At 36.9% G+C, this 23,340-nt stretch overlaps 1 protein-coding gene and 1 pseudogene across 11 annotated transcripts in view; both read right to left on the bottom strand.

Moving 5' to 3' along the window:
* CEP295 (centrosomal protein 295) overlaps nt 1-23,340 on the bottom strand; it is a 54,209-nt gene that overhangs the window by 25,318 nt on the left and 5,551 nt on the right. For 9 of the 11 annotated variants that reach the window (XR_011647602.1, XR_011647603.1, XR_011647604.1 and 6 more), the window contains 6 exons: nt 21,578-21,702; nt 20,756-20,849; nt 15,889-15,984; nt 9,299-9,439; nt 6,485-6,668; nt 6,101-6,268 (listed from right to left, as the gene is read on the bottom strand). Coding sequence is in view for 8 of the 11 variants with exons in the window: in XM_071212293.1 (XP_071068394.1) it covers nt 6,101-6,268; nt 6,485-6,668; nt 9,299-9,439; nt 15,889-15,984; nt 20,756-20,849; nt 21,578-21,702 (808 nt within the window). In the remaining 3 variants the exon portion in view is untranslated. The remainder of the gene's footprint in view (nt 1-6,100; nt 6,269-6,484; nt 6,669-9,298; nt 9,440-15,888; nt 15,985-20,755; nt 20,850-21,577; nt 21,703-23,340) is intronic. The other 2 variants (XM_071212298.1, XM_071212299.1) reach the window with 1 other exon arrangement.
* LOC139437702 (FGFR1 oncogene partner 2 pseudogene) lies at nt 14,316-15,586 on the bottom strand (annotated as a pseudogene).

Below are 23,340 nucleotides of genomic sequence, written 5' to 3'. Positions count from 1 at the left end.
AATTTCTGTCACATTATTGCTCCCAGGTCAATTTGTTGCACTCTTTTTTTTTCATCAGTTACACATCTTTACATAAAAAATTTATAATGCATTATTTTAACTTTATTTAGTATATTTAGTAATTGAAAATATAAACAAAAACTAAAAAAAACCCCACAATTGAACAAAAACATCCATTTCTCAAATGCACTGGATACATATAAATTTTTTTTAAAATCATACAATATGTTACACAATATATTTGGTTCATAGACATATAATCATACAGTATTTGTCCTTTTGTGTCTGGCTTGCTTTGCTCAACATAATATCCTCCAGGTTCATCCATGCTGTCATATGCTTTACGACTTCATTGCTTCTTATAACTGCATAATATTCCAGTGTGCGAATACATCACAGTTTGTTTATCCATTCATCGGTTGATGGGACACATGGGTTGTTTCCAACTTTTGGCTATCATGAATAATGCCGCCATGAACACTGGTGTGCAGATGTCTGTTCGTGTCACTGCTCTCAGTTCCTCTGGATATACACCCAGTAGTGGTATTGCAGGGTTACGTGGCAAGTCTATATTCAACTTCTTTAGAGACTGCCAAACAGTCCTCCACAGTGGCTATACCATTCTGCATTCCCACCAACAGTGAATAAGTGTTCCTCTCTCTCTACATCCTCTCCATCACTTGTAGTTCTTTTTAATAGTGGCCATTCTGATAGGTGGGAAATATCTCACTGTAGTTTTGATTTGCATTTCCCTAGTGAATAGTGATGTTGAATATTTCTTCATGTGGTTTTTTTGCCATTTATATTTTTCTTTGGACAAATATCTATTCAAGTCTTTTGCCCATTTTTCAATTGGGTTGTTTGTCTTTTTTAGTTGTAACAGCTCTTTATATATCCTAGATAGTAAACCTTTATCAGATACATGATGTGTAAATATTTTCTCCCATTGAGTTGGCTGCCTTTTCACCCTTTTGACAAAACCCCACTTATCTATTTTTTTCTTTTGTTGCATGTGCTTTGGGTTTAAGGTCCGAGAAACCACCACCTACTACAAGTTCTTGAAGTTATTTCTTTACATTTTCTTCTAGTACTTTTATGGTCCTGGCTTTCATATTTAGGTCTTTGATCCATTTTGAGTTGATTCTTCTATAAGGAGTTAGAAAGGGGTCCTCCTTCATTCTTTTGATTATAGATATCCAGTTTTTCCAGCACCATTTGTTGAAGACTGTTTTGTCCCATTAACTTGGTAGGTTTGTAAAAAATCAGCTGACTGTACAGATGGTTTATTTCTGGATTCTCAATTCTATTCCACTGGTCGATGTGTCTATCTTTATACCAGTACCATGCTGCTTTGACCACTGTAGCTTCGTAATGTTTCAAGGTCAGGCAGTGAAATTCTTCCCACATCATTCTACTTTTTTAGAATGTTTTTGGATATTCGGGGCACTTTCTCTTCCAAATGAACTTGGTAATTGCCTTTTCTAATTCTGTATAGTAAGCTGTTGAGATTTTGATTGGTATTACATTGAACCTATAAATCAGTTTGGGTAAGACTGACATCTCCACGATATTTATTCTTCCAATCCACGAACACAGAATGTCTTTCCATTTTTTAGGTCTTTTAAAATTTCTTTTAGCAGTGTTTTTGTAGTTTTCTGCATACAGATCCTGTACTTATTTGGTTAATTCCTAGGTATTTGAGTCTTTTTGTTGCAATTGAAAATGTAATGTTCCCCCATTTCCTCCTCAGATTGTTCAGTACTAGATTACAAAAACATTACTGATTTTTGCATAATCTTGTATCCTGCCACTTTGCTGAACTCATTAGCTCAAGCAGCTTTGTTGTGAATATGTCAGAATTTTCTAAGTACAGGATCATGTCATCCACAAACAGTGATAGTTTTACCTCCTCTTTTTCTACTTGGACACCTTTTTTTCCTTGTCTAATTGCCCTGCCTAGAACTTCCAGCACAATACTGAATAATGGTGACGGCAGGCATCCCTGTCTTGTTCCCGATCTTAGAGGGAAAGTTTTCAACCTTTCCCCATTGAGTGCAATGTTGGCTGTGGGTTTTTCATATATGTCTTTTATCATATTGAGGAATTTCCTTTCTATTTCTATTTTTTGAAGTGTTTTTATCAAGAAAGGATAATGGATTTTGTTGAATGCCTTTTCTCTGTAGATTGAGATAATCACATGCTTTTTTTCCCTTCAATTTGTTAACGTGGTATATTATGTTGATTTTCTTGTGTTGAACTGTTCATTTCTATTTGTGAATATTTTAAACTTCCCTTCGTATCTGAAGGACAATTTTATTCAATAAAGAATTCTAGGCTGGCATTTTTTTGCTTTCCATATCCTAATTGTATTATACCACTATCTTCTCTCCTCCATGGTTTCTGATGAGAAATCTGCAGAAAGTCTTACTAGGAGACCCTTGTATGTGATGGCTTGCTTCTCCCTTGCTGTTCTCAGAATCTTCTCTTTATCTTTGACGTTTGACATTCTGAGCAGTATGTGTCTTAAGTCTATTCAACGTTTACTCTGATTTGGTTATGCTTAGCCTCCTAAACATATAAGTTCATTTCTTTTGTGTGACTTCAAAAATTTTCAGCTATTATTTCCTCAGATACTCTTTCTGCCCCTTTTCCCTTCACTTCTCCTTCTGAAACTTCCATGACACATATGTTGTTGTGCTTTATTATTCAACTCTCTGAGCCCCTGCTCTATATTTTCCATTCTCTTCTCTCTTCAATTTCAGTTGTTGTCTTATCGCTTATTCTTTCTTCTATCATTTTGAGTCTGCTGTTGTATGCCTCTCATGTATCTTTGATCTCACTTATGATGTCTTTCATTCCCATGAGTTCTGTTACTTTTCCATTCAGGTTTTCAAATTCTTCTTAGTGCTCGATGTCTTTTTTGATGTCCTTTATCTCTTTTTTTTTCCTCCCCCTCCCTACCCCACTCTGCTGTTTTTGCTGTGTCCATTCACAGTGTGATCTTCTATTTCTCTTTTAGTCTTCTCTTCTCGTTTTCTCCTCTAGGATTCACTAGGAGTCAATCTTGGGGACCTCTAATGTAGAGAGAGGTTCCCTGTCAATTGCACCACCTCAATTCCTGGTTTCTGTTGTGTCTCGCCTTGGCTCTGCCCTTCGTCTCTCTTTTGTTGCATCATCATATTGTTCTATGGCTCCCTGCACAGCACTGGATCACTGCATGGGCACGCCTTTACCAGGAAGCCCCAGGGATCTAGACAGAAGCCCAATCACTTGAGCCACATCCGCCTCCCTATCCTTTATATCTTTAACTATATTGTCTTTCAAGTCATTAATTTGATTTCTAAATTTGTGTGCAAATAGTTGAATAGTTGTCTCAAAACAAGTATCTATTTTGAAGCTTTGATATATTCCTTTTTTGGCCATTTCTTCCATTTTCTTAGAATGGCTTGTAATTTTCTGCTGATGTCAAGGCATTTTGATTATGATGTTGTGTTTACGCGGATGCTCAGTTTCTCTTTTTAGCAGGCATTTAGTAGCAGGAGACTGTTACTGCTATTCTTTGGTTCTTGGTTCAACCTGTTCTGGGTCTTTAGGATTGTTCCTGCTAGGGGCTCAGCTCTGGGCCCTGGACCCAGGATGAGTTGCAGACCCCCTTCCTAGGGCCGTGGGGAGAGGCTTAAAGGCTGGGAAAACCCCTTATTTTTCACTTTTAATTTCCTCAGTTGCACTTCCTTAGCCGGCCAGCAGATGGTGCTCTTTGGCAGCCCTCTTAGTCAATGCCTGGTTGGAGGGTGTTTGCTGGAACATGGATCAGTGACAGAGTTCCTGCCTGGAGGCTAAGAGCCTTGTGATTCAAACTTCTCAGGGGCAGTTCTCCAACTTTTTTGGTATCCCCTCCCTTTTCCCAGGTAGAAAATAATTTCACTCTCCTCTGCCACCTCAACAACCAGTCCCAGTCAGCAGAGAGGGAGACTGAGAGGGTCACATCTCTTTAGTTCCGTGCCAGCCCCCCCAGGCAAACAATGGTCTGGCGCCACGTGGCCTAGAGCTCCCACAGGACACGGCAGGCCAGATTTGTGGGTAAAAAGAAGAGTCAGTCTTACTCTCTCCATCTCTCTTTTCCTTTCCTGGCACCCCGTCTGTAGCCAGTCCCAATACCTGAGAATTCAATAGTGTCTACAGCATTGGTGCCAGCAGCTGTGGGGTTGTTTTTGTTTTACTCTCCAAAGATTTATGTTTTATTTCTACCCTCGTGCCCCACCGACCCCCCATCTCTGTTGTTTGCACTCAATGTTTGCTGTGTCTGTTTTGTGCTCTTCTTTTTAGGAGGCACCAGGAACTGAACCTGGGACCTCCCATATGGGAGGGGGACGCCCAACTGCCTGAGCCACCTCCAATCCCCGCTTGTTGTGTCTCTCATTGTGCTTACTCATTGGGTTTCTTCATTGTGCCATCTTGCGTCAGCTTGCCATGGCAGCCCATCATGTCAGCACACTGTCTTGCTCTTCTTCTTTAGAAAGTACCAGGAACCAAACCCAGGACCTCCCATGTGGTAGGCAGTCACCCAACTGCTTGAGCCCCATCTGCTTCCCAGCTACAGTTTTTAACTCACAGTTTTGCCATCACGATTCTTTTCCTTTGCCTTCTCTCTTCTGGGACGTATCCAGCATTTCCCTGGTATCCTAAACTCCAGAAGATTTTTTTTCCAGGCCATTTCTGCCTGTCCTCTAGCTACTTTTTTCAGAGAGAAGGGAGTCCCGTGTCTTTCTAGTCCACCATATTCCTGGAAGTGTTTATATAGCCTTTTGAAAAATGTGTCAATTTCTTAAAAATTTAAATGTGAATTTATGTTTCAACCTAGCAATTTCACTATTTATCAAGTCATGCAAAACAAAAACATATATTCACACAGGCATGCATGTAAATATTCATAGCAGCATTATCCACAACAGTCAAAAAGTAGAAACAATCCAAATGTCCATCAACAGGTCAATGGATAAATAAAATGTGCATCTATACAATGGAATACTATTTAGCAGTAAAAAGTAATGAAAGTACTGATACATGTGTCAATATTCATGAAATCAAATGCACTATACTATGTAAAAAACTACATATTTTATGATTTCCATTTATGTGAGATTTTAGAAAAGACAAAACTATGTGTCAGAAAGCAGGTTAGTGGTTAAGGGCCAAGGTTTAGAGGAGACTGACTGCAAAGGTGCTTGTGGGAACTTCTTACAGTGATGGAAATGTTCTAAATCTTGATTAGGGTAAAGTTTACTTTAAGTAAGTTGTATATGTCAGTGAAGTCAATTTAGACAAGTGTAGACATTATTCTAAAATCACTCAAAGAGAGAGAGGGACACAATTTGAGGTACATTTGATAGATCACTTTAGTTGTACTGTAGACTAGATGATAGAGAGACAAATTAGGTTGTTGAAGCAATCCAGGGAAGAAATGATGAGGTTCTGAAGGAAGGCAATAGTAGTAGGTCTTTACTGTGACCTTCATTACTCATTTTGAGAGGTAAAGGTAAAAACAAGGGAGGTATTAAGGGTAACTCCCATTCAGTCTCATTTGGGTAACTGCACATTCAGATACCAGCCACCAAGATAAGGACGAGAGGAAGAGGAGGTTTCAGCAGGAAAGAGAAGGTGATATATTTATTGTTGGACATTCTAAGTTTTAAGTAGGTATAGGACAACAAATGAAAAATACCAGAATGTCAGAGCTGCAAATGAAGTTTAGAAGCAAGATCTAAGCTTGTGCTATTCATCATTACATATGATGTGCTTAGCAATACTCAAACACAATAGGATCTCTTTGGTGATAGGATAAAAGTCTAAGGAAAAAAAATGCTGACCTTTTAAATGAAGTTTGATGAGCACACTTAGCCTTACAATTTTCAGAATGCATGCACACACAAATAACTTCCTCCTACATAGATAAGCAACTCTGATGCTGTGTCCTCCTGCCACCATTCCCATTAGTCTTAGTCATTGTCTGTACTTAAACGAGATCTTCCTAACTATTGCCTAATGGCTAGCACTTTTTTTCTATGAAATACTGTAAGAATCAGCTCAGAGAGATTTTTACCATTGGTTTCACTAGAACATAGTTCTTCAGTTTCTGTTACTTGCAGGCTCTCAGTTTCACTCAGATTTTCTTGTTCCATTGAAAGGTCCAGCTCATCATCCTGGGTCTGATCAATCACAGTGGGCAAAGGTTCTGGTTCAAGATGTAAAATCAGGTTTCCTTTCACCTCTCAATAAAGAAAGAGAGACATGTTTCCATTGTAAAACGACTAGAAAGAGTATGATCATAAGGTTTTAAAGGCCATCATAGATTTTCAAGTCTAAAATGAGAGCCTCTTTCAAACTAAGAACTCATTGCAAAATAAAAGCTGCTTCATTATTACAAATATATTTTCCCACCAAAACATATAAAAGCACCGTTGAAAGTCTACTGAAAATATCTTACTCCTGTCTGCATTGTACATATCTTCAAAAGCAAATTCCAGCTCTCTCTGCCAGTCTTCTTTCATTTCATTGCGTTTATAAGGAAGCTCAACTAATTGTTGTGGCATTCGTGCTACGGTCTGTCTTCTACGTGCCAAGTCCTCTTGTTGCAGCTGCTTGAGTTCTTTCATTAACTTCTCTTGATTCTTCAAGAATAAAAAAATTAATGACAGCTAAGTCACAATCTTTGAATACTAACATTAATAATGAGGGGAAGGTGGGGACATGGTAAGATACTGGGCCAGGGAGTCCCACCCCTCCTCTACCATTTGTTCTGCCACAAAAAGAATTAACTTATTCATTCAATAAATACTGAATGACAGATAGGATGCTAAGTGCTAGGGACACAATCTCTGATCCTAGCCTAGACCAACAACAGGTAATTAGTGTTATGTTAGTATGGTGCTGGTTAGGCCATAAAGCTTCAAAAGTGTGTTAGCCAGTCACACTCTTCCTTTCTGATGAGAACTATGGTGCCACTTTCTCTAAGCTGCCCTGGGTCACGCTGGTGACTAGGTGGCACATCACCGCATGTGCCAGTCTTGGGCAAGCACCAAAACACAAGAGTGACTTTGGCTGAAGAGGGAATAATTCTTGTTACCTCACACTTTATGAATCCCCACTATTAAAGGCGATTTGTACGTATGACCTTAAGCATAAAGAGCCTGGTTAACATGAAGGTTTAAACACAGTGTATTTGTGAGGCTCTCTAATCCAATTTTGGTGGTGGAGGGTAGGGAGGGGGGTAAGGGAGGACCTCTGATCCCATGGGATGAGGATTTAGGCAGAGAGGATGACGAAAAAGGAGTAAACTTAATGTATGGAAAGGAAGGCACAGGATATATAGAGAATAGTACATCGTTCATTGTAGCCAAGGCAAAGAGGTAAAGAGAGTAGGTAGAGGCCTAATACTATTTACAACAGACACTAGTAGAAAGTTAGGTCCCAGGCTGCATGTGGTCTGCAGCAAAAAGCTTAGTTAGGAAAGGAAGTCCTCTACTAGCAGTGAGATTGCATGGTTTTGACAATTCTTAAGAAAAGACAAAGTCTACAATAAGATGGAGAGAGCCTATATAATGAAGTGTTTGTCAAGTAATAACATATTCATATTACTTATTCTTTTGTAAAGTTTTAAGTATTTTGTCACTGAGGGATGATTTTTTTTTTGCTATGCCCTGAAGAAGAATCAAATTATGAACAAGTTCATTTCACTTGTATTAAGTTTCAAACCATCTCACTAACTTCAAAGTTTTTTTAAAATAAATATACAATTTCTGGCTCACTGGCAGACAGCCTGGCATATTATTCTACTTGGTTTGTTTTTAATAACAATGACCACCACTACCATCACCACTTACTGTGAGCTTATAAAACTCCAAACACAATTCTAAGTATTTTATTAAACTTATTTAATTTTCACAAAAGAGATAACGAAACAGAACTCAGAGAAGTTAGGAAACATGCCTGAGATCAAACAGCTGGTGTTAAGGAAGAGAGGCAAATTCAGGCAGACTGAACATGGCACTACTTTCTAAACCTCTAAATGTTACTGCTTTTATAGAAGTGTATTTAAGATTGCTTTTCAAATATGTTTAGTGGTAAAAATGATTGTTTTTCCTGTTTTTTTTTTTCCTATAGATTTAAGCTTTAAATAAGGAGAATTACTGACAATAATTTGGACATTGTTATTTCAGTCATGATTCACTGCAAGTTTATCATGTTAAAAGTTTAAGAGAGGGAAGAGGCTGTGGCTCAATCAGTTGGGCTCCCATCTACCTGGATTTGCATCCCGGGGCCTCCTTGTGAAGGCAGGCTCACCCACAGGTGCTGCGGAGAGATGACTCAGCAAGGCAACGAAACAGAAAGAAGGGAGACAAGTGACAACACAGAAAAGCCCGCAGCAAATGACACAGAGAGCAAATGTCAAGCAAGCCACAAGGGAGTAGGGGAAGTAAAATAAATAAATACATACACAGAAGAATGTACAGTGAATGGACACAGAGAACAGACAGCACACAAAAAGCTGCAATTTTAAAAAATTGTTTAAAAAAATTTTCTAAATTAAAAAAAATAGTTTAAAAGAGGTCATAATTTGGTTCAAAGTATACAAATAAACTTTCAAAAGACAGACATTAATTTACTACCAAACTACTTAAAAATTCATTCCTAAGATCAGTGCTTAAAACATTCAAATTCAGTTAACCAAACTGAGAAAATAAAATCAGACTTCTAATAAGAGGAATCATTTTTATGCTTATGTTTCAAGAATATGTACTCATTGAATATACATGACTAAGAGAAGCTGTAGGTACAGCTATAAAGTCAGCTTCACCAGGTATATTCTGCAGGTCTGTGACACTCATTTTTCCAAAGTCTCTTGATAGCACAGATCATGATCTTCCCTTTGGATCAATACTTTGTAAAGCCAACAAGTGCTTTGCTCAGTAAATATTGAATTGAATCCTCAAATTTAAGGAGCACAAATGCAATCCAAATACTTAAATTAAGAAATATTAATTGCTTCTCAGGTTTATTTTGGATTAAAGTATTAAATTTTCAATATATTCACCATTAAATTTTTAGAGCACAGTGAAATACTAGAAAGGATGGATAGCTTTACCCAACTTGAACTTGCAACACAAGGGCAAAGAATATTGGGATAGCTGAAATCATTATTAATCAGAAGACTTTCCACACCTCCTAACCTTAAGCCCATTTACTAATCTGTTCTGCAGTACTAACAGTAAGTGATCACAAGGTAGAATATAGTTCTTACTTGAGCAAAATGGATCTTTTTCATTGCTTGGAAACCCCGTACGTGTGCCTTTTCAAACTGTTCCATTCTTTCTTGTGCTACTTGTTTTTGTAATTCTTCCAATCGTTTAGCTTCTTCTTCAGCAGCCAAATGAGCATCTGGCTAGCATTAAATCAACAACATTTTAGACAATTAAAAAAAAAGTGAACCAAAAACATTTCTTTAAAAATTAACTTTTAAATCCTGTTTTTCTACTTGAATAAAATCAAATGGTAAAAAGAGCGACATTTTAAACCACCAGACATATCAACAGCACGGAGCTATAAAAAAAATCAAATTGCTAAAGTTTTACAAATAAAATGAAAAAACAAAACAAAAACAAAAAAAACCAGTAAGAATTCTTCTGCCTTACGATGCCAAAATGATTTACTTCATGACTGAATCACAAAATTCAAGCATAGTGTCATACTACCATGAAGTCAAGGTAATTTCAAGCCAGGTTAGGCCATACTCATCTAAGCACATTCCTCCTTTTTTTTTTTTTAAAGTAAAGAAATTCCATTAAAACCAAATATTGGAAGGTAAACATCTACAAATCTAGTAATTAAGAAAACACAAAAATCAAGTAACAATTTAGGGAATCACCAAGTCTGGCTTTAGTTTTCAGCAAAAACCTGCAGCTTGGATCATGAAGTACAGAACCCCTGCTTCGGTATCACTTCTGGCTTCCTAGAGCTCATGCATAATCAATCATTATGTGACTGTACAGCCAGCCATCACCTCATTAGCATAGCAGTAATACAAAAAATGTACAGAACAGGGTTTATTATTATGTGAACATTCACTTTCAAATACAGGTAGATACCCTAAATGTATCTTGGAGTGAAAATCCTATGCACTTTTACTAAAATTCTATGTCAGACGAAACAATAATTAATCACAACTGTAAAAGCTATTAACTTTTTATTCAAAATTATTAAAGACTCTCAAGTAGTGAGACAGATAAGTAAAGAGACTAACAGCTAATACATTAAGAAAGAAGGATCTCATCATATAAATCAGGTGCAAGTGAAGTACCTCAATACTATTTCTTAGGTATAGCTGCTCAAGTAAAAAGAAGAGTACACTGGCCAAACAGATTATGAAAAATATTATGTCCCTTTCAAAGCAATAAATTTTAGCAAATCCAAATAATACCAGGCACAATAACAAAGGTTAAGTTAAATAACAATTGTAATCTTTGCAGACTTATTTAGCCTATTTAGTATAACTTGTATAACATTAAACAAAATAATCTTTGAAGACAGTATTTTATTCCATTTAGGCCAGGATGTTTTCCAGTAAGAGTTATTAAGAATGCTTCACATATTTCGAGGGTAAATTAAAAGCAGAATGTCAATTTTGGTCAAAATTTTAAGAGAAGGAAAAACTTCAAAATAACACACAACATGTATGATAAACATTTTCAATCCAGACATAATAAAGCATATGAAGAATATGAAGGAAAAAAAGGGCTAGAGAAAAATTAGATACCCAAAACAAATTTTCTTCTTTTTTTTTTAGGAGGTACTGGGAGTTGAACCCAGTACCCTCAAAATGCAAAGCAGGTGCTCAACCACCAAGCTACATCGCTCCCCAAAATTCTGTTCTTACTAAATTTCAAACCAATATTTTATAAGAATGCATTAGGAAGACAATCTTTTATAGATTTCTGTCAATGAAATTAAAAATTTAAACAAAAATCTCATCAAAATAATTGCAGATTCAATTTTCAGTTGAAGGAAAAAAAGAATTTACATAAACTATGAATCCCAAGCAAAAAATTTTTAGAAAACATTTTCTCAAAAACTTTTTGATAACTTTATAATAAATGATATTATTAAAATAACTACTTCCATGTCTTGCACATCAGACATTTGGATAGAAGTCTTTTTTAAGTTTGACAGAGTGATGAATTGATGATAACTTAGTTTAACTGTTCAGTTTTACTTATTTACAGACATTTCCGGGTTTCATAGCAAACAATGTAGTGGATCTGATTAGAGAAATATTTCTAAAATTAAAAAAAACCCTTTTTAAAAGTGCTAAGCAACCACCATTGACAAAGGAACAAGTTAAAGGCCATGAATAATTTAGGAGTTTCAAGGATATGAAATTTTTAGAAAGCATCTTCTTCAATCAGTACACAAAGATTTAGTTTGTGGGACTTTTATAAAATTGCATTATAACTACTGATGCAATCTTCAAGTTCAAAAGTCAAAGAGAACGTAGGTCTTTTAGCTACTATCAAAAAATAAAGCTTAATGACTTAACACAATCAACAGGACCTCAAACTGATGGAGCCAGCCAAACAAACCTTTCTTTATTAATCTCAGTTGAAAGGGATTACCAATATTGCAAAAATGGAGTGTGGCAACTACACAATTTAGCAATAGACTCAAGTTATTATTCCTAGACTAAAATTGAAATTCTACCAACAATTTAAGATTTTAAATAAAATCTCAGATTTATTCTGTTATCCTAGAAGTTTATTCTATGATGGTGATATTCAATTTAGGTCTTGACTGAATATTGATTTTAATACCTGCTTAAAAAAATTTTTAAAAGATTTATTTATTTCTCTCCCTTCCCTCCCCACCCCGGTTGTCTGTTCTCTGTGTCTATTTGCTGCATCTTGTTTTTGTCCACTTCTGTTGTCAGAGGCACGAGAATCTGTGTTTCTTTCTGTTGCATCATCTTGTGTCAGCTCTCCGTGTGTGCAGCGCCATTCCTGGGCAGGCTGCACTTTCTTTCACGCTGGGCGGCTCTCCTTATGGGGCGCACTCCTTGCAAGTGGGGCTCCCCTATGCGTGGGACACCCCTGCATGGCAGGGCACTCCTTGCGCGCATCAGCACTGCGCATGGGCCAGCTCCACATGGGTCAAGGAGGCCCGGGGTTTGAACCGCGGACCTCCCATGTGGTAGACGGACAACCTAACCACTGGGCCAAGTCCACTTCCCTTATACCTGCTTAAAATTAAGCAGTCAACAAAATGTGTTTCTGGTCCTTTCAAAGATCTGTATGAATGCTATATTGAGAAAGTTTATTTTCCTAGTAGCCAAATATGTCCATAAACATGGGGAAAAAAAGGAAAGAAAGAGAAATACCACTATTATGAAGAGGTCGAGGTTGTAATAACAAGGAGATACCATTTGTCATTAAGACTGACAGTAATTTTTTAAACCATAATATACCAAGCAAACAGGATATAAGATAGCCCTTAGCAAAAGGTATCGATGTTTTACTGATCTGTACCAACAGTCTTAAAATGTTTATATAATTTAGACCAAGAGCCAATAATTTCTCTCCCAGGAATTTATTTTAAACATGTAAGAAGGATGTGGCCAAAAATGTACAAGATTATGTTAGCATTATTTACAAAAGCAAAAAATGGAATAGGAGAAAGATGAAACAAATTCAATGATGAAATAGTAAGTGGTTGTTAAAATCGTATTTTTAAAGAATACTTAAGAATCTAAGAAAATAATCTGAAAATTATATGACATGAAAAAAGTAATTTGTCAAATAGTACAATCCTGGTTTGTTTTAAAAATGCATATATGTTCACATATAAATATACTACAATAAATTCATGAAAATATTAATCATTATTATATTTTGGTATAGGATTGTTTTTTTATAGTTATGCTTATGTATACAGCTTTAAAAGTTTCATAAAAAGCATTTTTTAATCACTCATTTTTACTGATATAGGTTCCTATGCAGTACCTACTCCCAAACTTAAATTTAAGCTTCTACATTAAAAAAAAAAAAAAGTATGGAATTTAAAACTGTCATTATGTAACAAAGTAAATGTCTTTAAGCATTGAGACCTTAAAATTATATCCGAGAAAGACCAAGAATAAATTAAACTCAAATTATTTTATAAAAATAATTATCAAGTAATGTTTTCTAATAAAGCTGCCTCAATGATTTGCCTCAAACTTAATCCCAACTGTATAGCTTATTTTCTTTAATTCTTATTTGGAGTAAGTGGTATTTAATTGAATATGCCATTGAATTAAGGAATAGTTTACCAAAACCACAACAGCCATGAGCCTTTTTTATTCAATCAGCACTGGCTATTCCCTTTTCTAAAAATTTAAGATAGAAAAAATTATGAGGTAAAAATCTGAGTTGGCTTTTAGTAATAGATGAAATTACACATAAATGTTACCATGCAAAGTCACATTTCTTTAATAAATTACACATTCAAAGGTAGAATTTTTTTTGTGCTAATTTTACTATGTACTTAACATAAATGAGTATATTAAAGTTTGACATTCATCTTTTATCCTTTTATTCTATAAACATCACAAAATAAGAAACAGTTTTCATTTGGTCTTAAAATGGATTTCTGTATTTGGTAGCCTTTAAAAAATTTATATACTGGATATTTGTTTAAAAAACAAAAGAAAACAAGTATTTCTAAATCCACAGATTTTTTCCCCCTTTCATCTGAAAAGTTACATTCAGTATAATGTGTTACCATCAACTCAATCCATTTTCACACTTTCACAGTCAAGCTAATTAAAACTTCCATACAATAAGCATCAATACCCCTTTCTCAGCCCTTATCCTGTCTCCTTGTAACCTATACTCTTAGGGTTTTGTTGTTGTTGTTTTAAAAGATTTATTTATTTCTCCCACTTCGTTGTTTGCGCTGTCTGCTTCTCTGTGTCCATTTGCTATGTGGTGTCTGTTTGTCTTCTCTTTAGGAGACACCAGGAACCAAACCTGGGAACTCCCATGTGGGCAAGAGGTGCTTAATCTCTTGAGCCACCTCAGCTCCCTACTCAGGTTTTTAACTCCATGCATTCATCCTTCATATTTAGTTCATATTCATTGAAATAATACAGTATTTGTCCTTTTGTATCTGGCTTATTTCACACAGCATATGTCTTCAGGATTCATCCACGTTATCATGGATCCCACTTTCACTTCTCACAGCAGCACAGTATTCCATCAGGCGCATATACCATATTTTGTTTACCCATTCATTGATTGATGGATATTTGGGTTGTTTCCATCTTTTGACAACTGTGTGTGTGTGAATAACACTACTAGGAACACTGGTGTGCAAAAGTCTCAAGCCTTTGTTTTCTTGTTCTACTTGAACTATCTGTATTCCTTGTAACCTTGCTGCTCATCAATTTCAATGGCTTTCCTCATTACTGTTGCCATTTCAGTTATTTGGTCAATATGTGCTTGTAATTCATTCTGATTTGCTTCCAAGTGTCTCCTCTCCAATCCATGTTGAGGTGCTTCAAGAACGTGTCCAGATGCATCAAGAATCTTTCAGAGTTGTTACAATGTATCATGTCAATCCTGGAATGCTGCTCTTTTAACTTCATTATTACACCTGGATCATCTTTTTTGCTAGCCACTAATAGAAACATTTGTTTTGATTCTTGCTCGTTATACGTTCCAAGGCATACTGATGTTCTTCCGGGACTGTATACAATTTTTGGTTCTCTGGCTGCCCTTTTCAGATTTGTCTGTTTATCTTCCTGGGTTCCTATAACTAATGTGGACCATGGCCGACATCTTGCATCTTCATTAAGTTCTACCTTTCTTCCTGATACTGCTTCGTGGTTTCTGCTTGCTAGTTGAGAGCTGTGATTTGCTCAGTAAGAAGCTGCTACCCAATTTTCCAACAAGAGCTTTAGCAATGTCAAGTGCCTTCTCAACGGTGCAGCTCACTTCTAAAGGGACACCTGGTCTAACACGACAACGTAAGTAACAGGAATCTCTATATGGTCCTAGGACCTGTACATACAAGAGGAACTCAGAGCTGAAGACAGGGAAGGAATGAGGAATGAGAAGCTAGGGCCATGGAGGCCCAAAGACCAAGAGGCACAAAGTAGCCAAGCAGCCAAGGAATGGATGCTCCCGACTCACCTAACTCACTCCATACCTGAATTCACTTCACTTACCTGGGTCTCACTCCCTCACAGCCGGCAGCTGTGCAATGGGGACCGAAGGCACCAGGCAAGGAGACTCCACACCCACTCATCTTGGCAACCAGTTGCCAAGTGCTGTACCACCAGGGCGAGAACCAGCCAAGACTCCCCTTGGACAAGGTCAAGTCTCTCCCCTTGGCCAGGGGCCTCAGCAGGGTCACCCTTCTTGGCCAGGTCTCTTCTCAGCAGGGGTCTCCCATCAGGGGTCACTCCCCTCAGCTGGGTCTCCCCTCAGGAATCAACGCCTCAGCCATGTCTTTCCCCTCAGGGATCTCTCCTCACCCAGGTCACTTCTCTCAGCCACATCTCTCACCAGGAACCGCCTCAGCCAACACTCCATGAGCATCCCAGCCTTGCAAGATTTCTCGCATGTTATTCTTACAATAAAATAGTTTTAAATTCTTTATTTAAAACTACAACCACTTAAGCTACTTACTTTCATTCACATTAGCCATCATACACCCAACATGAGAATTCACAGGATAAAGGTTCTGATGACTACACTGAGGTGGTCAGCAGAGATGGAAACCTGGGACACCATGTGCAGAACCAAGATAAAACAAGTCAGGAACCACAGAAATAATCAGATGAGGGCCACAAACAATCACCTGCTCTGTGTCCACCTCTCTATTCACCAGAGTATAAAGATGATGGTAGGTAGAACTACTGGTCTTCACTGAAGAAATCCTCTTTACTTCAATGTTCTGAAAAATGGAACACAGAAATAAACTGTCAGGTTAAAAGCATTAATTTTCATTTAAAGCTTGATCCAATGCAAAAAAAGGAATTTTGTACTTGAATCAGTCACCCTGATCCCAGATAAGCTGAAAATTTGCTCACAATAAATCTTCTTTTTAAAGTTTAAGTATTTTAAGTTTTAATACAAGAACCAGGAATATTTCTCATAATTTACTAATATAAAACATTTTCTAGGTGTCTCTAATATAATGTCTTTTCACTCACCTCAATTTCTAAGGTAACTTATTATTTAGTTAAAAGAGCTATTTCATTTTAAAACTCCCAAATATAAACAAATTTATCTTACGGGGTGTGTCAAGTCAAATTACAAGTATTTCATTGTATTTACATGAAGAATACATGCACTATAATGTTCCATTCCATATCTAATTATAAAAATTCTTCTGTAGTACTAGGCTGACTTTTCAACATCTAATGATATATTTTGAGCGTTGGACTTGAAAACACTGGCCCATATTTAAATTAGCTTTATTTCAGAATAAATATAAACAATCTTTTTGTAATGATTAAGATCATGTGTCAACTTGGCCGGGTTATGGTGTCAGCTGTTCGGTCAAGCAAGCACCGGCCTGATTATTACTGTGAGAATATTTCCTGGATTTAAATCATCAATAAGTTGATTTCATCTAGGGCTGATTAGTTCTACAATCAACTAAGGAGACTGACTTCAACACTTTTTTCCCTTTCCTATATTGTGATAAAAGCAGATTAGCCTACCACAATTTACTACACACTGATATGTAATTAAACCAATTAAACTAACAAGGAATTTCGTAAGTACCTACTACAGGTCACAATGTGCTAAACTGTATTAGGCATTGTGAAGGATAATGTAAAATAAAATAAATTTAAAAATTAAATCATGATCCCTGCTGCCAGGGAGCTCAAGATAACAGTTCTAAAAATTAGAAGTTCTAATTAGAAACAAATTATATAATCTGTGCATTTTATATATAACAAGAAAATATTCAAAAAGAAAGTACAACACTTTTGTTGAGTTTCTGCTGCACTATTAGCTGTGAAACCTTAGCAAAGTCTCCTAACTTCTCAAGAAAAGTAGAACTATAACTGAATACCTACATCACACGATCACTGCAATGATTATTGAAGGAATCAAATAAAATAATGCATAAGAAAGCACTTGGAATATTGTAAAATGGTAACTTTAATATAAACTCAACACAAGCTTCAAAAGGAGAAAAGTTCAAATAAGAATAGTTTGAATAAGAATAGAGGATTCATCAGTCTTGGCCTATACATGTGGAAAAATGAGGACTCAAGTAAAAAAGAAAAGAGGAAACAATATGAAAGTAAGGCAAGAAGGGATGAAGGAGAAAGCCAAGAGAAAAAACCAGTCTGACTCCCCCTGAATTATCTGAGTAGTTTTAAAAACTGCTCATATCTTGTTCCCACACCAAACCAATAAATATCACACTCTTTGGGGATAAAAAATTATTAAAAGCTCCCTAGTGACAAATGTACAACCAAAGTTGAGAACTATCTAGACCAGTCAGAAGACACTTGTTGGCAACTACTTTTGAGAAGGTGTGCTGAAAAGATAAAGTAATATCTTTTAAAAATGTAATAGGTACTATATAAATATAACATGTTAGAAACATGGACAGTATATCAAGTCTTCATAATGTCTCAGAATTTTCAATATAAATCTTTCAACAGTCCAATGAAAAGACGTTTGTTTACACTTATAGATTATTGTCTGAACAGTTAGAGAGTAAACTCTGAAGTATAGTCATGAAAAAGAGCTTTATAAAATCAGATTTTAATAATGAATTCTGGTCCTCTCACTATCTAGTATATTATTTGGATCAAGTTACTTAACCTTTGACCTTCAGTTACCCTCACTTGTGAAAACCTTTTTCATTGGAATTTCACTTATTAAAGTATGAGTAACTTGCACAAAACCTGAACGCACAGCTTGATGAATTTTTATGTACATAGGTACCCAGGCAACAACCACCCAGATTTAGATACAGATTATTTCCAGTTAATACCCCTCCTCCAGATGTAACCATCATCCTGACATGTTTTCAAAGATTCATTTTCCCATTTTTGAATTTCTTAAAAATGTGGTCATGTAGTAAATACTCTGGCTTCTTTCACTGATTGTTACATCTGTAAGATCCATCCATGTTGCATGCAGGACTATTATGATTAAATGAGATGTGAATGAAGAATCCAGTACAACTAGTTATCTTATAATCCCTCAATAAACACCCATTTTTCACCATGTAAACAATTCTCTCATGAAAAGATTTTAGTTCATAAGAAGCAATGTTATTTTCTTGGATTACGTAAGGAAATACCTTCTGTTTGAGACTAAATGTTCTTTATTTCCCCAGGTTTTCCTGCATTCATATTTTTATCTGCTTCAAGAAACAGTGACACAAATGCACCTACATGCTGTGTACTTGACACAAGGACCATATACGATACAGTCCCAAGATACTTACCTTGCCCTAAGCAGAACCCTTTTGCTCCCTTCCACCCCACATATCCACAACCAGCTCAAAACATTCAGAGCAGAACCAGATGTGGCTTCAAGAGGTTGAGTGCCCACCTCCCATATGGGAGGTCCCGGGTTTGGTTCTCGGTGCCTCCCAAAAAAACAAAAAAACAAACAAGCAAAACAAATGGAAAAACCTCCTCAGGGAAGCCAATGTGGCTGAGTGTTTGAGCACTGGCTTCCCACATTGGGTTCAATCTCTAGGCCCCAGTACCCACTGCACCCCACTCAAAAAAAAATTCAGATATACTGCCCTTTACCCAATAACCTTTATAGAAATGGATAATGGACCTACTCAAAAGCATTGTTTTTAGTCAAATAAGAATAGAATACTATCACCCAGATGGTGGTTTCTAAATGCCATTTCCACTAAAAATAACCAGAGCTCCTTGGAGAGTCCAGATCTGGGGCAGGAAAAGTACAGTGTGAGTCTGGATCATTTGCTGGGCCAAAAAGCAAGGAAGTACTTGAAGAATAATGGGGATATAGCGTCAGCATGACGAGGCTCCCGCTAATTAAATTTGGGACATTACGAACATCAGAAAGAATAACTATAACTGACTACGCAATAGTGAGTAAATAAACACCCATGAGTCCACAATGACACAGAAAAGAAAGAAAAAAAATACTCATTTGCAACCACTGGGGTTGATTATTATACCAACTCTTTACTCTGAAAATCAGTACTTGGTTTGAAAAACTAAGACTATGCTGTCTTTTTTTTTTTTTTAAGAGCAGTTATAGGTTAACAGAAAAATCTTACCCCATCATTTAAAACAATGAACTGTACTTCTTGTCCACTGATAACAGAAAGCTCACTTTTCTTTTCTTTTTAAAAAGATGCAGGCCAGTGAAAATGTAGAAAGATGATAGGCACCTACAGAGTGACCAAGTATCTCCTCACAGATCATTTGGTAAGGGAAAAATATATCTTTATGATGGAAATGACTTGCAGTTACCAACTTAACCAATCAAATGATCAAACTTGGAGTCATCAGGGGAATAACTAGCTAGCAGATGTGGTACAATAAATTATATGGCAACGCCTATTTAGTATTCTTGCCTAAATGTAATCACGACTTTAAAACCCAACTTCCAGTTTAATGGAAATACAATGTTTGAGCCCATGTGAAAAAAAAATGAGACAAATGCAGAAGATGAGACGCTACTAGAAATAAGTCTAGACTCTTTAAAAAGTCTGGAATAAAATAGTTGACCAAAAATAGACTACAGCTGGGGAGATAACATTCTAGATTAAGAGAGACCAAAGCGACAAAACAAGCAGCAGCAATGTGTGACATTTGACTGGATCCTGCTTAATTTTTTAAAAAGCTATAAAACATTTTTAGAACCAATCAGAGAATTTGGATTATGGAGAGAATATAAAATGGTATTAAGGAATTAATATTAATTTTCTTAGTATGGAGGTTATTATAATTGCATAGAGAATGTCCTTATTCTTGTAAGTAGTATTCAGGGGTGAAATTTCATCTATAATTTACAGTCAATTGTATACATATATACACATCTATCCACAATTTTGTTTGTTAACTCTAAGTGGTGGGAATGTATTCACTGCACTCTTATGTATTTTAAAAATATGCATAATAAAAAAGTTGGGAAAAAAAGATAATCATATACTTATAAACAATTCATACTTGCCAAAGCTCAAAACACAGGCAGTATTTTATTTGTTTTTTTGTAAAGATTTGACCCTGGCTTGTTAGAAATCTTAGGATTTATGTCAAAGGTAATCAATAGGCATCATCGATAAAGTACTACCTACCTTTAATCATCTCACATGGTATTGAAGGAATGACTGAAAAATGACTCTTACATCTGAATCTTGTATCAAATGTTGCATGGCAGATGGTTCAACAGAAAAAGAGTTAATGCTAACAAAATAAAAAGCCTAAGAGGAAAATATCCAGTATTTATGCTGATCATATGTATATAAAAAGGAAATACAACTAAACTAGGCATCCCTAGATGTTTAAGATTTTTTTTTTTACTTTGCCTTAACTTTTCAGATAAGAATGACTATGCAACTTTTGATAGTCATCCAATTCATGTGTTAGGTGTGCAATTAAAATTTAAGTTTAAAAAATGATGGTTATTTTGATCTCAACTGAATCCTAAGAGTAAAGAAAAATCATCATAACTTAGTTTTTCTTGATACCAAAGTAATTCACCTCAAAAAGAGATGGGGGAGGAGGTGGCAGACTTGTAATTTTGGAAGATCTCTCTTTTTCCACAAGCAGTGCTTTCTTTCGAGCTTTTATATGCCTTAAGAAAAAACAAAGAGATGTCATAAATTGATCTCTAAGGTATAACCCTTGTGGGTAAAAACACCAATAAACCTTAAAAAATCCTTATTTTGATCCCACAGGTTGAATATGCTATTTAATAAAGAGCCTAGACACAGTAGACATGCAGGAAAATGCTTACCAATCGAAAGACACAAAGCTCTACAGCAAGGCCTGATCCAACATTTATAGTTCTTTACTATAGAACAGTTTAAAACAACTAGAAACGTTCATAAAGATGAGCCACTGTATAAAATATGTCACTTTTGACTAGTGACAAGCTCCAAATTTTACAACATGCAAAAATACTAATAACTTCCAAAGAGTCCACAATCTCTTAATGTTGTTTTCGCCTTACAGCTAAAGAGAATATTGATGATATTTTTCTTTTTTTACATCAGAACCAGATGGACTTTGGCTGACATGAATGTTACTGGACCACAGAATTCTCAACTAGCCATACACTTCTCCAGAAATATACTAATTCCTGATAACCTAGAATGTTCAAACTATAACTAGAAGTTCATTTATTATTATGTTCACTTAAGCAAACCACTCTTCCACTGCATTATTTTAGGCCAACCTTAAATGCAATGAGTATACTACTGGCTTTTATTTAGTATCTGCTTACACAGTAGCCAATGTATCCTCTACTTTCAGCCATATCAGTTTCAACTAATAATATGGTAAAAATTATTACTACTTTACCGGGTTTTTTGTTTCATTAATATTTCTTTTTTATTTTTCTGTTCTTTTAGGGCCTCTTTATGCCTCACTTCTGCTCTTCTTTTCCTTTCTGTTGCCTGCCATGCCAGAGCCTCCAAATCAGGTTCCTAAAAAGCATATTACTTATAATGTCATGTCATACAAGATTAGTGATATGCATCTTATTTTATATCAAAACAGAGTGACTTTTCAATTTTGTTATCCTCTTCTCATACACTACAGCAGTGTTTTCCAAAGTGTGGTAATGCTATCACCAATGACACTTCATATGAGTGTATACAGGACAAATACGAACATCTGAACTTGCATAAAGCTAATGGTAGAACATAAACAGCTATAAAAATCAGATGTCAGGGAAACGGACTTTGGCCCAGTGGTTAGGGCGTCCGTCTACCACATGGGAGGTCCGCGGTTCAAACCCCGGGCCTCCTTGACCCATGTGGAGCTGGCCCATGCGCAGTGCTGATGCGCGCAAGGAGTGCCGTGCCACACAGGGGTGTCCCCCGCGTAGGGGAGCCCCACGCGCAAGGAGTGCACCCGTAAGGAGAGCCACCCAGGGCGAAAAAAAGTGCAGCCTGCCAAGGAATGGTGCCACCCACACTTCCCATGCTGCTGACAACAACAGAAGCGGACAAAGAAACAAGACGCAGCAAAAAGACACAGAAGGCAGACAACTGGGGGAGGGGAGGGGAGGGGAATTAAATAAATAAAAATAAATCTTTAAAAAAAAATCAGATGTCAGAAGTTAGGGCTGTTACTAAAATACAGACTAAAACAAAAGACCCAAGGACCATATCTGATTGCCATATTCTTTTTTTTTTTTTTTAAAGATTTATTTCTCTTCCCCTCCCACCCCCCGGTTGTGTGCTCTCTGTGTCCGCTTGCATTATCAGGCAGCACCGGGAAACTGCATCTCTTTTTGTTGCATCATCTTGCTGCATCAGCTCCCCGTGTGTGCGGCACCACTCCTGGGCAGGCTGTGCTTTTTTCACACGGGGCAGCTCTCCTTGCAGGGTGTGGGGGACCCCTACGCAGGGGCACCCCTGCATGGCATGGCACTCCTTGCGTATGGCAGCACTGCGTGTGAGCCAGCTTACCACACAGGTCAGGAGGTCCTGGGTATCGAACACTGGACCTTCCATATGGTAGGTGGACGCTCTGTTGATTGAGCCACGTCCACTTCCCTGATTGCCATATTCTTTAAAAATATTTTTCTTCATTAAACAATTAGTAGCTATCCAAGAATTTGCCTTCTTCAGAATCAGCAATCTAGTATTTTCCAATCATAGATCACAATAAACAAATCAAAATAAGTTCAGGTAACAGTCTTAAATATGGAATAAATTCTACTTTGCCTTTTTGAAAATCACTGAAGTTTACTATTTATGAATGAAATCCAAGTGCATGTATATGCAACCATGCTTGTGTAGAAGTATGAAGAGGGAAACCGACTTTGGCCCAGTGGTTAGGGCGTCGGTCTACCACATGGGAGGTCCGCGGTTCAAGCCCCGGGCCTCCTTGACCCGTGTGGAGCTGGCCCATGCACAGTGCTGATGCGCGCAGGGAGTGCCTTGCCACACAGGGGTGTCCCCCGCGTGGGGGAGCCCCACGCGCAGGGAGTGCACCCATAGGGAGAGCCACCCAGCGCGAAGGAGAGGGCAGCCTGCCGAGGAATGGTGCCACCCACTCTTCCCGTGCCGCTGATGACAACAAAGGTGGACAAAGAAACAAGACGCAGCAAAAAG

This window comes from Dasypus novemcinctus, chromosome 27 (genome assembly GCF_030445035.2).
Source record: "Dasypus novemcinctus isolate mDasNov1 chromosome 27, mDasNov1.1.hap2, whole genome shotgun sequence".
NCBI classification, from domain to species: Eukaryota; Metazoa; Chordata; class Mammalia; order Cingulata; family Dasypodidae; genus Dasypus; species Dasypus novemcinctus.
Note: the sequence above shows the minus strand (reverse complement) of the source record. Positions and strands in the feature narration are given on the sequence as shown.